Source organism: Pollachius pollachius (genome assembly GCF_949987615.1).
Source record: "Pollachius pollachius genome assembly, chromosome: 18".
NCBI lineage: Eukaryota > Metazoa > Chordata > Actinopteri > Gadiformes > Gadidae > Pollachius > Pollachius pollachius.
This window is the reverse complement of record NC_136951.1, coordinates 9,036,207-9,049,409: the sequence shown is the minus strand read 5'-3', so window position 1 is coordinate 9,049,409 and position 13,203 is coordinate 9,036,207. Positions and strand designations below refer to the sequence as shown.

The window sequence follows — 13,203 nt, the reverse complement described above, 5'->3', positions numbered from 1 at the left end:
ATTAATCAACTGGTTAATTAATTAATTCAGTCATAAATATTTACTACCAGTTATTTAACTGGTTAACTAGCGGCCTAAAAAATCATTTACTAATGGTGTTCCTGTTTACTGGCAGTGTTCATGGAAACTGAGGAAATGGTATTCAACTAAGATATTTATTTATACATTATTTAATAGAGTTAGGGCTAGGGCTAAGCCTAACCACAACCAGATTTATGTACCCTTACTGTAGAATGTTCCTGTTATGCTTTTGATGTACATAGAGGGATAGGGGTTAAGTCTGAGTTTTTTGGTGTCTGGGCCAATATACAAAAATAGTTACACAACTTCATTACTGTATGTACTGTGTGGATAAAATAGGGATATGAGTGTGTTCCCTTTACATAATAGCATAATCATTCTACAGCTGTTAGTTTGGTACATCAGCAATGTTCTATATAATTCAAATGTCTGGAAAAAAGGAGCATTCCAGAAAGCAGTTTCCTGGGTGTGAGTGTGTATGGTGTGTGTGTGTGTGTGTGTGTGTGTGTGTGTGTGTGTGTGTGTGTGTGTGTGTGTGTGTGTGTGTGTGTGTGTGTGTGTGTGTGTGTGTGTGTGTGTGTGTTGTGTGTGTGTGTGTGTGTGTGTGTGTGTGTGTGTGTGCGTGCGTGCGTGCGTGCATGCGTGTGTGTGTGTGTGTGTGTGGGTGTGTGTGTGTGTGTGTATGCGTGTGCACATGTGCTTGTTTGAGGGCAGTTGAAGTCGTCTGGCTTTTCCCCTTTCAAACAAAATGAAAGGGGAAAAGATTAACTGCCACTGATGTGAAACACATTTGGGAAACTGGAGACAATAAAGTCAAAATAAGATTCCAGAGAAAGTTGTCCCGAGACACAATTCAAAGTAATCCTTCTAATATGATGATTAAAGCAAATTCCCACATCATCAAGTGTGATGCAATCACAGAAATGAACATCTCTCTCGGTAGTAGATTCATTTAGGTAGGATTACTCTAAAGTACAACTCGGTGGTATGTCTTACAAATATATAGCAGATGGTACAAATGTTTCCATGTGGTATTGATCTGTCTCGCTCTCCCCTTCTCCAACATTGACTTGATGCAGCTTTTTTTTTTTACAGAGAATCGGTTCCTGCTGCAGAGCTTTACTATCAAATTATGAATTTGAGTGATGATTTAATCGTAACCCAAGGTCTACACTGCCTAAAGTCAGAAACATTTTAATATCCTCTCCAGTGGCTGAATGGGCCAAAACAAAAATAAAACAAAAAAACAAATGATGATACAAAAAATTCATCAAGGTCGATCACCAGACGCTCAGTGGGGCAAGGTGGAAAACAGGATACAAATGCACAGTGCGCTACAGAAAAACGTTTGGAAAAACACAACAGAAAGCTCTAGTCGGCTCCGGGAACTTGCTGAGCCATGTCCTGTTTTGATTGGGTCCCTTAGTCCCCAGTGTGCTTCCAGGTATCACCACCTGGTCATCCCGTACTGGCATACAGGTTCACACTATGTCCCTGAAGTACTATGTCCCCAAAACACTGGCCCTATTATGCTACCAACACCCTTGGTTCACATTATGTCCCCAACACACTCTGTCCCCAATATGTCCCCAAAAGGACACAGTCTGTCCGCACTATGTCCCCAACACACTCTGTCCCCAACACACTCTGTCCAACACACTCTGTCCCCAACACACTCTGTCCCCACTCTGTCCCCAACACACTCTGTCCCCAACACACTCTGTCCCCACTCTGTCCCCAACACACTCTGTCCAACACACTCTGTCCAACATACTCTGTCCCCAACACACTCTGTCCCCAACACACTCTGTCCAACACACTCTGTCCCCAACACACTCTGTCCAACACACTCTGTCCCCAACACACTCTGTCCCCAACACACTATGTCCCCAACACACTCTGTCCCCACTCTGTCCCCAACACACCCTGTCCCCAACACACTATGTCCCCACCACACTCTGTCCCCAACACACTCTGTCCAACACACTCTGTCCCCACTCTGTCCCCAACACACTCTGTCCCCAACACACTCTGTCCAACACACTCTGTCCAACACACTCTGTCCCCAACACACTCTGTCCCCAACACACTCTGTCCAACACACTCTGTCCAACACACTCTGTCCCCAACACACTCTGGCCCCACTATGTCCCCAACACACTATGTCCCCAACACACTCTGTCCCCAACACACTCTGTCCCCAACACACTCTGTCCAACACACTCTGTCCCCAACACACTCTGTCCCCAACACACTCTGTCCAACACACTCTGTCCCCAACACACTCTGTCCAACACACTCTGTCCCCAACACACTCTGTCCCCAACACACTCTGTCCAACACACTCTGTCCAACACACTCTGTCCCCAACACACTCTGTCCCCAACACACTCTGTCCCCACTCTGTCCCCAACACACTCTGTCCAACACACTCTGTCCCCAACACACTCTGTCCAACACACTCTGTCCAACATACTCTGTCCCCAACACACTCTGTCCAACACACTCTGTCCAACACACTCTGTCCCCAACACACTCTGTCCCCAACACACTCTGTCCCCAACACACTCTGTCCAACATACTCTGTCCCCAACACACTCTGTCCCCAACACACTCTGTCCAACACACTCTGTCCAACACACTCTGTCCCCAACACACTCTGTCCCCAACACACTCTGTCCAACACACTCTGTCCCCAACACACTCTGTCCCCAACACACTCTGTCCAACACACTCTGTCCCCAACACACCCTGTCCCCAACACACTCTGTCCCCAACACACTCTGTCCAACACACTCTGTCCCCAACACACTCTGTCCAACACACTCTGTCCCCAACACACTCTGTCCAACACACTCTGTCCCCAACACACTCTGTCCCCAACACACTCTGTCCCCAACACACTCTGTCCCCAACACACTCTGTCCAACACACTCTGTCCCCAACACACTCTGTCCCCAACACACTCTGTCCCCAACACACTCTGTCCCCAACACACTCTGTCCAACACACTCTGTCCCCAACACACTCTGTCCCCAACACACTCTGTCCAACACACTCTGTCCCCAACACACTCTGTCCAACACACTCTGTCCAACACACTCTGTCCAACACACTCTGTCCCCAACACACTCTGTCCCCACTATCTTTCCCTTAATGCAGTTCCCCAGATGAGCCGTCAAACCCCCCAGTGACGTCCTTCCTCAGACAGACACAGAGCAGATGCTGTTGTTTCAGATTAAAGACAACACACACACAATCACTCCCCCGCGTGATCCCACCGAGAACATCCCGTGGGCCGGGGGAATGTACTGCAGACCCCTCAGCAGGATGTAACACGGGGTGTAGGATCTCTACTCTTTTACTGGAAGCGAATCATCTTTTTTGTTGGCGCACCGGTTCTCTTGTTAATGACGTGACAAACTGAAAGATGGTCAATTGAGACAAAAAGTTTTTTAGATGGTTTTATATTTTGACTATTCCTTAGAATCACTATGGCTTTCTTGCTTTCTGTTGTCCACATCTGCTGCCGCTGTCAATTGAATAGATTCATATTTCCTAAAACCCATTTGCGTCACATTGATTTTAATTTACTCCCAGTCTGTCCTGCAATTATGCGAGGCAGAGCAACAATTCTAAACAGTTAAATACAACATCACTTCTTCAAAATTGTTTTAGGGAATCCAAAAGTGCTGGAGTCCAAGAAAATGCAGATATTTCCAATTTATTACAGACAGACTCAACCTGACACTGACAGCAGCCCTTGAACAAAGTGAAGAATAAACCTCATTGGATTCTCATTGGAACAGATTTTTCTTTTTCTTTTTTTACAGACAATGCAGTTGGTCGTTTTTCTTTTTTCTATCTGGCTACCCAAGCACTCCCACTCTGTTATCTATTTTATAGAGTGCAGTGCTCAAATGTAAACTGTCGCACACACAGAGAGAAGCCCTGGGGGAGAGTCAGCGAAAACAAACAAGGTTAATTGTTTCTCTAAACTGGCCCTGAGGACCACACATCTGTGCTACTTTGATTCCACACCAAGCAGCTGGCACTAGCTTAGTACATCTGGGAGGTGGGAGCATTAAAACAAAAATACTCTGAAGTCCAACCTCGAATCGATACAAATATTGATTCGCTAGATGTGCTACTGTGTGACTGCTACTGCTAGTACTATTGTTATGGAACCCCTGTGTAAGACGCTACATTACTGGAAGGCCAACCCAGATGTGGCTCATAACACTGATTATGGGTCTGCACCGAGGCACGGGTAGAAGACATATAGATAGTCGGCTAGGCGGCTACGCCGACATGAAGTAGAACTTCACTGGTTTAGTCTACTACCCACGCCCTGGCACCTGTAAGGAGCATTGGGTAGGTCGCCTACCCAATGTGAATGTCGGGGTGCCGGGCGGCCATACACCTGTATGTTTACCCTGCTGGAACAGCTCTGTGAAGGGGTCCAATTGAAAGGAAGGGCATTAATGTACTCACATAGATGTTGACGTCTTTGTTCGGTTTCAAGTACACCGAGGTCGCATCAGGGGAGCTCAAGGTGAGGATGACCTTCATGGGCCTGGCCATGGTCATGTCCAGAATGAACATACCCTGGAAGACAGAGAGATGGAGCTTGGATTTAGAATATGTTGTAATTTAGTCGATTGTTCGATCCGTAGTGAACTATGGGTGGAACAGTCAAATCCTAAGTGTCATGGCAGAGTTCCTTAAGAGTTGCTCTAGAGTAGCTGTTGACCCTTTACCACGGAGAGGTCATCGTAGGACAAATACAGGTGTCTCTCATAACACTAATGATGGGTCATGCTCTTTTCATGTTCAAGGGTACTACAGGGTAGGCTCAACTACCTTTACATTAGTGCGTTTAGCAGACGCTTTTATCCAAAGCCACTTACAATAAGTACATTTGTCATTGACCCTGGACAATGTTCGCTAGTACAAAAAAGTAGCAGACCTATAATTAGTATTATGAGTGAAAACTGTGTGTTCTACGTTGACACCTCTGTGAAAAGGATCGGAATCAGAAACAAAAGGTTAGGTCATTCAGTGTCATAGAGTACATGTTAGGAGTTACAATGCAAGACATGTTTTCAATACATCCCCTATATCCAATGTGTCCTTCACTGCCGATCATGCACTTGGAAACATGTTCTCCTTGAAACCCAGTGACCCACATTATCATATCTGGACAGTACATCACCAGGAGTGATTGGATGACATCATCAGACATGTATGAGATGACGATTAAGTTATAAATCAGCTCAACAGGGGAGTCCGGGCATACAATGTGCACGCACGCACACAAGCATGTTTCAGTTGTTCAGGGTTGTACAATTATGCGTTAAAATAAACCGAATGCAATAAACAAAAAAAGAATCTGCAGACGCAACCGCTTCACCTTGTCGACTAGACATTTCCTACAACCCGTCTCCAAATGAGCTTCCGTAAAAAATGAAAGCAAATTGAAAGCACTGATCTACAACCCCAGAATCCTCATCTCCTGCACCACCATGACACCGTGCTTTCCAGAGGGAGGCCGTCTGAAATTCATCGCACCGCAGAGGCAAGAATTTAATCTAACACTGCGGGCTCCAGCAGAGAGAGCGATCTGTGGAAGGGACTGGAATTGTCGTGGCTCGGCCGGTAATGGTATCTCTGTAGCGGGGCTGATAAAGCTCCCATGCAAACAAACGCTGAACAGACACCTTTCTCTATCCCTTTCTTCAGCTTTTATTGAGCCGCTGACGAGAAGCACAGGGCCTGCCTGCGGGAGGGTAGGAGTCGTCAGGCCGTCTCAGGTGCACGCGTCATACAGCAGGGAGCTTCTGGAGAGACGGAATGATTTGAAAGGTCTGCGTGTATGACGGGGGCCTTGATCGGTACCCGGTCGACGTCACGGGACCTAGGGTCAGACTGTGGAGGGTTTGTTGATACAAGAGGGAGGGGTCGGTGTGGGCAAGGCGGTTGCGGTGCTGGAGGAAGCATCCGTCCACCCATCGGTAGGTGTCTGTCATCTGTTATCATCCTTACATTCAACTTTCCATCACCCTAGCTCCACATCCGTCCGTCCACCCATCCATCCATCCATCCATCCAACCAAAGTTCTTTCAGGGCATATCCCAGCTCAGCCATGGGATAAGGGACCAGAATGCTTACACACACTACCCTGAACCCTTTTTTAAGAAGAAAACTAAGATGTCACGCACACTACAGTGCCCAATCCTTCATGCTGTGACTCAACAGAAACGCATTGGCTGCAGCACACTTTTATTACAGAAACCGAAAACAAATCATGAACACGGTTGCTTTAAATGGCATTTTTTAATAATTTAACAGCGGAAAAAAACATAGTTGTATTTATTTTACTCTTGCGAGTCTATTTCCCTTGACAAACCAGTGCTTCCCTTTTTTAAATGAATCCAACTGTATAATCATAATAAAACCAATATCTGTCCTACCAGGCAGTCTCGATGTACCCCCTCCTACTGTGTGATTTGGCAGAGAAAGAGAGAGCCAAATAGAGAGAGGGAAAGAGGGGGATGGAGAGAGAGAGAGAGAGAGAGAGAGAGAGAGAGAGAGAGAGAGAGAGAGAGAGAGAGAGAGGGTTATTCAAATCCGTTCCAAATCTGTGTTGCGCTTTCTGTACACTGCTGGGTAAACATGTCTACCTGGACCACCTCCCTCCCCATATACATTCAGTGGCGTGTCCAATCGCACAACGGGCAAGTTGTCAACGCTCTAGCCACCGCCGAAGAACACTGTACGACATTTGGGGGAGGATAGGTTTGAGTTGAAAATGTTAGCTACGTTAGTTAAGTTAGCGAAAGGGTCTGAGCTATGAAATTGACTTGGCAAAACAATGAACAATGAATTAGCAATGAATGGATTTACAATTCATCATTCACGTGATAGCTTTGCTTTGCTCAAATATTTGATTCCTCTTACATCCTCGTGTTGGTTTTACTGCCAAACACTGCCAAAATATTATCCCATAAACCCCTAACAGCTTCCTTCCATGGAAGTGGACTCGTGTTTTCGCTTTGGCAAACGTCAAATCCCCGTTATTAAATTCATCTTGTTGCTACCTGCTGGGAGCCGCATGTGATCTAAAAGGATTATGATGAGCTAATGCCAGATCATGGAGCGGTAATTGCCTATCCCCCGCGGAGCGAGACGAGGCCAGAGTAGACCTCATAACATGGACAAACACCACAACAAACCGAGACGGAAGAGGAAGACAGAAAAATAAAACAAGCTGACGGGAGAGCCTTTGAAATGTCACGGGCGGGACGGAAAGAGAAGGACGTAGAAGAGGGTGAATACATCTGATAATACTGGGAGGATGTTTGCCGCGGCGTGATGTGCGACAGAGCCGTATAGCAGCGCATCTACAGAGCGCGCGTCGCGTGGAAGAAGGTCACCGAAAGGAATGAACGAGAAGAGAGCGAGGGAAGGAAGGTGAAGAGGAAACAGTGGCTGATGCTATCGCATTCCGCCGAAATGACGGCGGGATGCGATAGCTGTTGATTTTCGACACAGGTTTGCATATGCAGGTGTCAAATCGAAAAACGTATCAGGTCGTTTTTCCTAATTCAGCTACATCCACCTCCATTAGATTGCATTTGTTATTGTGTTGGTTTAGCCCTTCTGGATATATCGTCTTGCCTGCCAACCTTAAACCATTGCACCATCTCACTAATTAGCCCAACGAGGTGGACTTTGTGGGAGCCCCTTGTTTGGCAGGAAGTCGACATTTAAATGCAATCCTGTTATGTCGCTGCGTCTGCTCCCTCCGCAAGGCGGGAAAACATCCCGATGTGAGCGGGGCGAGTGCGCGGGGTATTAAGCTCCAAAGAAAGTGTGTGTGCGTGTGTGTGGTTAGGAGTTGCGAGAGAGAGAGAGAGAGAGAGAGAGAGGCGAGGGCTATAGTGGCTAACAAGGCATGGACCTTCATTTCACTGTTTATGGTTAGTGGTGTTGTTTTTCGATTTTGACTTTTCTTACTTTTATCCCCCCGCCGTCTTGTACGGGCAGAGGAAAGTCGATTCACAATAGGACTACAGACACAGCCATTACCGGGTAGGAATTGATAATGAGACATGGAAGCGGAGGAGTGGTGCAAACAAGTGAACAGGGGGATATTTCTGCAGCATGGCAGCGCCGGATATAACCCTAATTGAAAGGAAAAGTACAGCGTTGAGGCTGGTGTGGGTAAAAATAAAGCCCGGAAGAGTCGCATTCATAATGAATTTGACATGCTTTACCTTCAAACGAGGAATACTGTTGGCATGAAAGCTGCCACGGCTTCACAGAGTAATGACACAAAGAAAGAAGGAATTGTATTTTCTCGTTTTTTCTTAGCTTATGTTCAAACAATGCGCCTTTTCTCATGTGAATATTATATTGTGTTGTAGTATTATGCAGTGTTGAAAAGTAGCAAAAAGGGTAAATAAAATGTATGATACATTGACGATACAAAATCATTCTAACCCCAAATTCATAAAATATTCAAAACAATGAAGAAGAGAACGTGGAGTCGTATATATCATGATAAGAAGATGATGTCCACCTCACTGACCTCATTCTCCTTCAACAAGTTCTGTCACCATAACTTTAATAAACCCCCCACACATTTAACCCCATGCCCCCTTGATCACATGACCTCCGACCATGAACCAAGCAAAGTAGAAAAGTGCTACACCACAACCATCCTCGTCATCAATCCCCCCTTGGCTTCTCTTCCTGGGCTCCAATCAAGATGCAATCGTTTTCCCTCCTCAGACCTCTTTCCCTTTCTCTTTTCCTCAAAGCACTCCTTTCTCCCCTTTCTTCTCTTCTCCACTGCAGCAGAGCCTCTGCTGACGCTGCTTCCACTTATTCTTTTGTGTCTCGCCTCTCACCCCGCGCCGGCACCGAGGGTCCGGTCTCGGGCCCTGTGCCAGGCTCCCCTCGCCCCCTTGGGGACCGGCCGTGCCAAGGTGTGACATCAATGGGCTGTGGAAGAACTACTCCTCCCGCAGTTCTTTTTTTCTTACTTGGTTTCCTTGTAAGCGACGGACGACCATTTTACTTATTTTCGCTGCCCATCAAATTTCGTCTGAAATTGGGATGCTGACAATGGGATGCTGGGAGATGGTAATGAAAAGAGGAAGAAGGCTAGGGGTGGAGGAGATGGGGGGGTTGGAGACAGAGAAAGACAGATTGGGGAGCGTCTGCAAGAAAAATGCTTCCCATCCAGCCGGACAGCTCTGGCAAGAGATAAAGAGATTCCCTTCTATTAATGTGTTTACGAAAAAAAAAAACTCCTCCAAAGGCTGACATTTCTTAGTTCCGCCTCAGGAACAGATAAGTACGTTGTGATACTAAATGTTATGACCCCTTCGCTCCTTCAGGTTTTTTTACACGAGGAAAAACATCCACTGGCTGTCCCCGAAGACAGCAGGATATGGTAGATGGCTGGAATTTCCATTTAATTAGGACGCCATGTTTCACAAAACCAAACGGCTTTTAGTGAATATTCAGCAATACCCCACGCGTATTCTCTTGCACACTTCCCCGGTTCAACACAAAAAAACAACTGGTAATCATTTTCCTTAATCTGGCTCCCAAAGAAAGCTGATTTTGCAGAAGAAAGCTGTCATTGTTTGAGTTTTTCTCCCACTTATAGCACTCTGGAAGGTGCGTGTTCCTGTGTGTTCCTGGTGTCTGGTGAGGTGGGACATCCCCCTACACACACAGTCTGGATACAGCTGTTTGTGTGCCATGAAAAGGCTATACAAAAGCAATGAGTAGGTATTAATGTTATTATCATGCACGAATGCAATGATTTCGAAGTATTATTGATACTACTTACATTAATACTAAATTAGTATTTGCATTATTAACATGGACTATGCATTGAGTTTCAATCGGTTCGATTTTTTTTTCCTACTCTTTTTTATCATATTTAATGGTATAAGTGTTGTGATAAAATACCATTTAGCATCCTATAGACTATCATTTAAGAGCAAAAGTAAATTTGTATGTCATAGTCATGCTATCTGAACGACTGATGTTATGATGGTGATCAGAAAAGTTTTTTTTTATTCCACGTTACCCTGAAATAAATGAAAACTTTAAATAAAAGAGGAACTAAAAAAATATGTTGAAATAGCGGACTTTCAAATGTAACCATGCCATCGCATTGGACTCTGTAATGTGGAATTGTATATTTCAAATATGTCGGTTGGATGGAAAAAATGGGGTAATCTAAATTGCAAAATATCAGAATCAGAGTGAAACACAAGACTGTTCTCGTGTACACCACCGCAGCATCAGAGAATCGCGCTATATACTACAGTCGCTTTCTTATCGGAGAGGGGACTTTGAAAAGACGATTCCCTGCTGGTGTTTCTTGTCGTGCCTTCATTAGTTTTGTGCGGAGCGGAGGGATTTAGGCAGACAGACCTCGGCTGCTGTATCGCACCGTCTCGCTGGGAATCACCACCCAACACATTAAGCCCCCTGCTTCCAAATCGCCCACATCTTACAGGCCTCTTGTCTGCCTCCACAACACCGGCTGAAAGATAGGAATAAAGAGAGAGAGAGAGAGAGAGAGAGAGAGAGAGAGAGAGAGAGAGAGAGAGAGAGAGAGAGAGAGAGAGAGAGAGAGAGAGAGAGAGAGAGAGAGAGAGACACAGACACAGACGAAGACAGAGATGGTGGGATAGAAAGAGAAAAAGATGGAGAGGACCAAATGAGATGGAAGCAACAGACAAGGTGGCGAACGAGCAGTGATAAAGACATGACTAATGTTCTCTGACCAGACAATGTGGGCCAGTGAAAAATGGAGGCTTTTGCGGCAATAAGACTACAGATTAAAAGTTGTAGTCTCTTTTTGTTTTGCTGTGATCTAGAAAAATGATGGTACATCGTAGACTTGACAACAAAAAATACCAGACAGTAAATTATAAAATATTTATGTTTTGTTAATACTGTGATGTAAATAAGTCGTCTACAGCAAAACGCTAGCAAGTTTTACCCTCTTGCCAAACTCTGAAACAAATGAAAACAACACCCAAAGCCTCTGACAATATAAATGTATTCTGAGCCACTCAAAGTAACCCACCCAACAGCATTGAACGCGAGCCTGATGCTGGACAACCCAATAAAGTCCACCGAATGTGTGTGTGAAAGGACAGAACAGAAAAAGGTGAGCGAAAATCGAAAATCCCGAAGCTGCGACAGAGAGACACCAGGCGATGTTGTAAAGCTGCTAGGAGACACAGGGTTTCACAGGTCAGTCCTACACCAGCAGATATCATGGCTGTTTTTTACTCCATACCAGTGGGTCTCTGCCAAAGCAACCACTGTGGAACATTACTGGTTGGGCCGTCCCACAAAACAGACTTTTGATTAATATCTAAAGTAAAGTCTGACAGTCAGACCGGCTGAAATGGGTTTGAGCTCGAAGGGTGTTTCGCTTTCTTTCGCTCCGTATTGTTTTGACCAATCACGTCGCTGGAGGCGGGGATCGCTGAGCGCGTAATTGGAAACACAACCTCGGCAGGAACTGGTTAACCGCAAAAAGGTTTTTTGGATCAACACCTTGTTAGCTCACTTGAACTCTGAAACAAGCGTAACTCCGCCACTAACTGTACAGATTAAAACTGTTTACTAGGCTCTCTGCCGTTCTTTGCCGTTCTTCCTGGAAGTTCAGCAGTAGCAAAGTAGGACTGCTGATTCCCAGATCACTGGTAGAAGAAATAAGTGGTCATCAAGATTCTTGTCAAAACAGTAAAATAGTGACAGTAAAAGAGGGTGGAGCTAGATTCCAGTTAATGCCGGGAATAAATGCCAGTTAATGCCAGGAATCCGATTTCTTCGGAGGCCCCAGCCAGCGGAATGGGAGGATGGGATGTGTCAATGTTCATCATCCCTTTGACAATAGGGTCGGAGAAGGTTCACAGAATCCCCCTTTCCCTGGTAGTAATGAGTCGTAACCTCCTCACGAACCGAAGGACGTGTGTCATGGGCAGGTCCACATGATTAGGACAAAAAATATCATTCAATGTAACAGGCTTACAAAGAGATTTATTTAAGACTGACCAAAATCTGAATTTCAATTAATATGCAATTGATACCCTGGTCATGTGTGACACATCATAGAAAAGAGAAGTTTATATGACGAGGGGAAGGATGACGCACTAGAGTCCTCACCCACACTGCAGGTCAATGATTTTCTTGGAAGAGCTCAAGTCATAGCGTTCAGCAGAAGTCACTGATGAGAATTAAATTATTCAAACCCATTATAGTTCTGCCAGTTGCTAGGCAGCCTTTGTAAACTTTGGAGAGTAATTCAAGTCAGAATTAAAGAAATGAAGACACAGGACAGGAAGAAAAGCTGAATTATTAGGGGAATAGAGAAGAGTAGGGATTTTAAAGACTATTAAGGACAACAGATTGAGGTTGAGGTTCTTGGCTGTGTGAAGGGCTGCTCAATTATTCTAGCTCTATTCATAATTTTTTGAGCAAGGACACAAGCAACTCTACTTCCCCCGAAATCAAAAACAATTCATAATTTCATCATCATTTGTCTCTTCTATTCGACAATCAACCAAAAGAGTACGCACAATCTTTTCACTCCGTCAAAGAAAACACACAACATGTCCTGATTCGCCTGTAGGCATATGCTTTGTTTCAACACAATAGAATCCAACACAGCCGGCAATAAGTTTGAAGTAAATATCCGACTAGGCCCAAGCCTATGGTATAGCATAGTATATTGTATTGTCTACAGTCTATTGTTTCGCACACACAATTCCTGAAGCGATAGCGGACAGAGTTGCAGCCATACATTCCCCTAGTCTGAGAACTCCCTATATGTTTACATGTTTTTTGCATACATTTGCTTGATCTGCTTTTTAACGCCTTGATAGACAGGATGTGAAGCGAGGAAGTGAAAGGAATCGAACCTGTGGTGACCTCAAGGCCTGTTGCCTTCGCGTTTAGCTCGTAAGCGGATGGAGCCACCAAGACACCACAAGTGTATGTTTAGAGAGACGTGGACTGATCTGAGATGTGCAGTGTTTGAGCCAAACTACGTGTGGGGGTTAGGTCTGTACATGGAAGCTTCTTTGGGGGGCCACCTGTTTTAAGTAACCGTCTAAAGAAACACAATGCACTTTC

At 45.2% G+C, this 13,203-nt stretch overlaps 1 protein-coding gene across 2 annotated transcripts in view; it reads right to left on the bottom strand.

Annotated features, from left to right (window-relative positions):
• eng (endoglin) overlaps positions 1 to 13,203 on the bottom strand; it is a 44,985-nt gene that overhangs the window by 13,282 nt on the left and 18,500 nt on the right. For both annotated transcript variants that reach the window (XR_013812618.1, XM_079755763.1), the window contains exon 4: positions 4,516 to 4,629. Coding sequence is in view for 1 of the 2 variants with exons in the window: in XM_079755763.1 (XP_079611889.1) it covers positions 4,516 to 4,629 (114 nt within the window). In the remaining variant the exon portion in view is untranslated. The remainder of the gene's footprint in view (positions 1 to 4,515; positions 4,630 to 13,203) is intronic.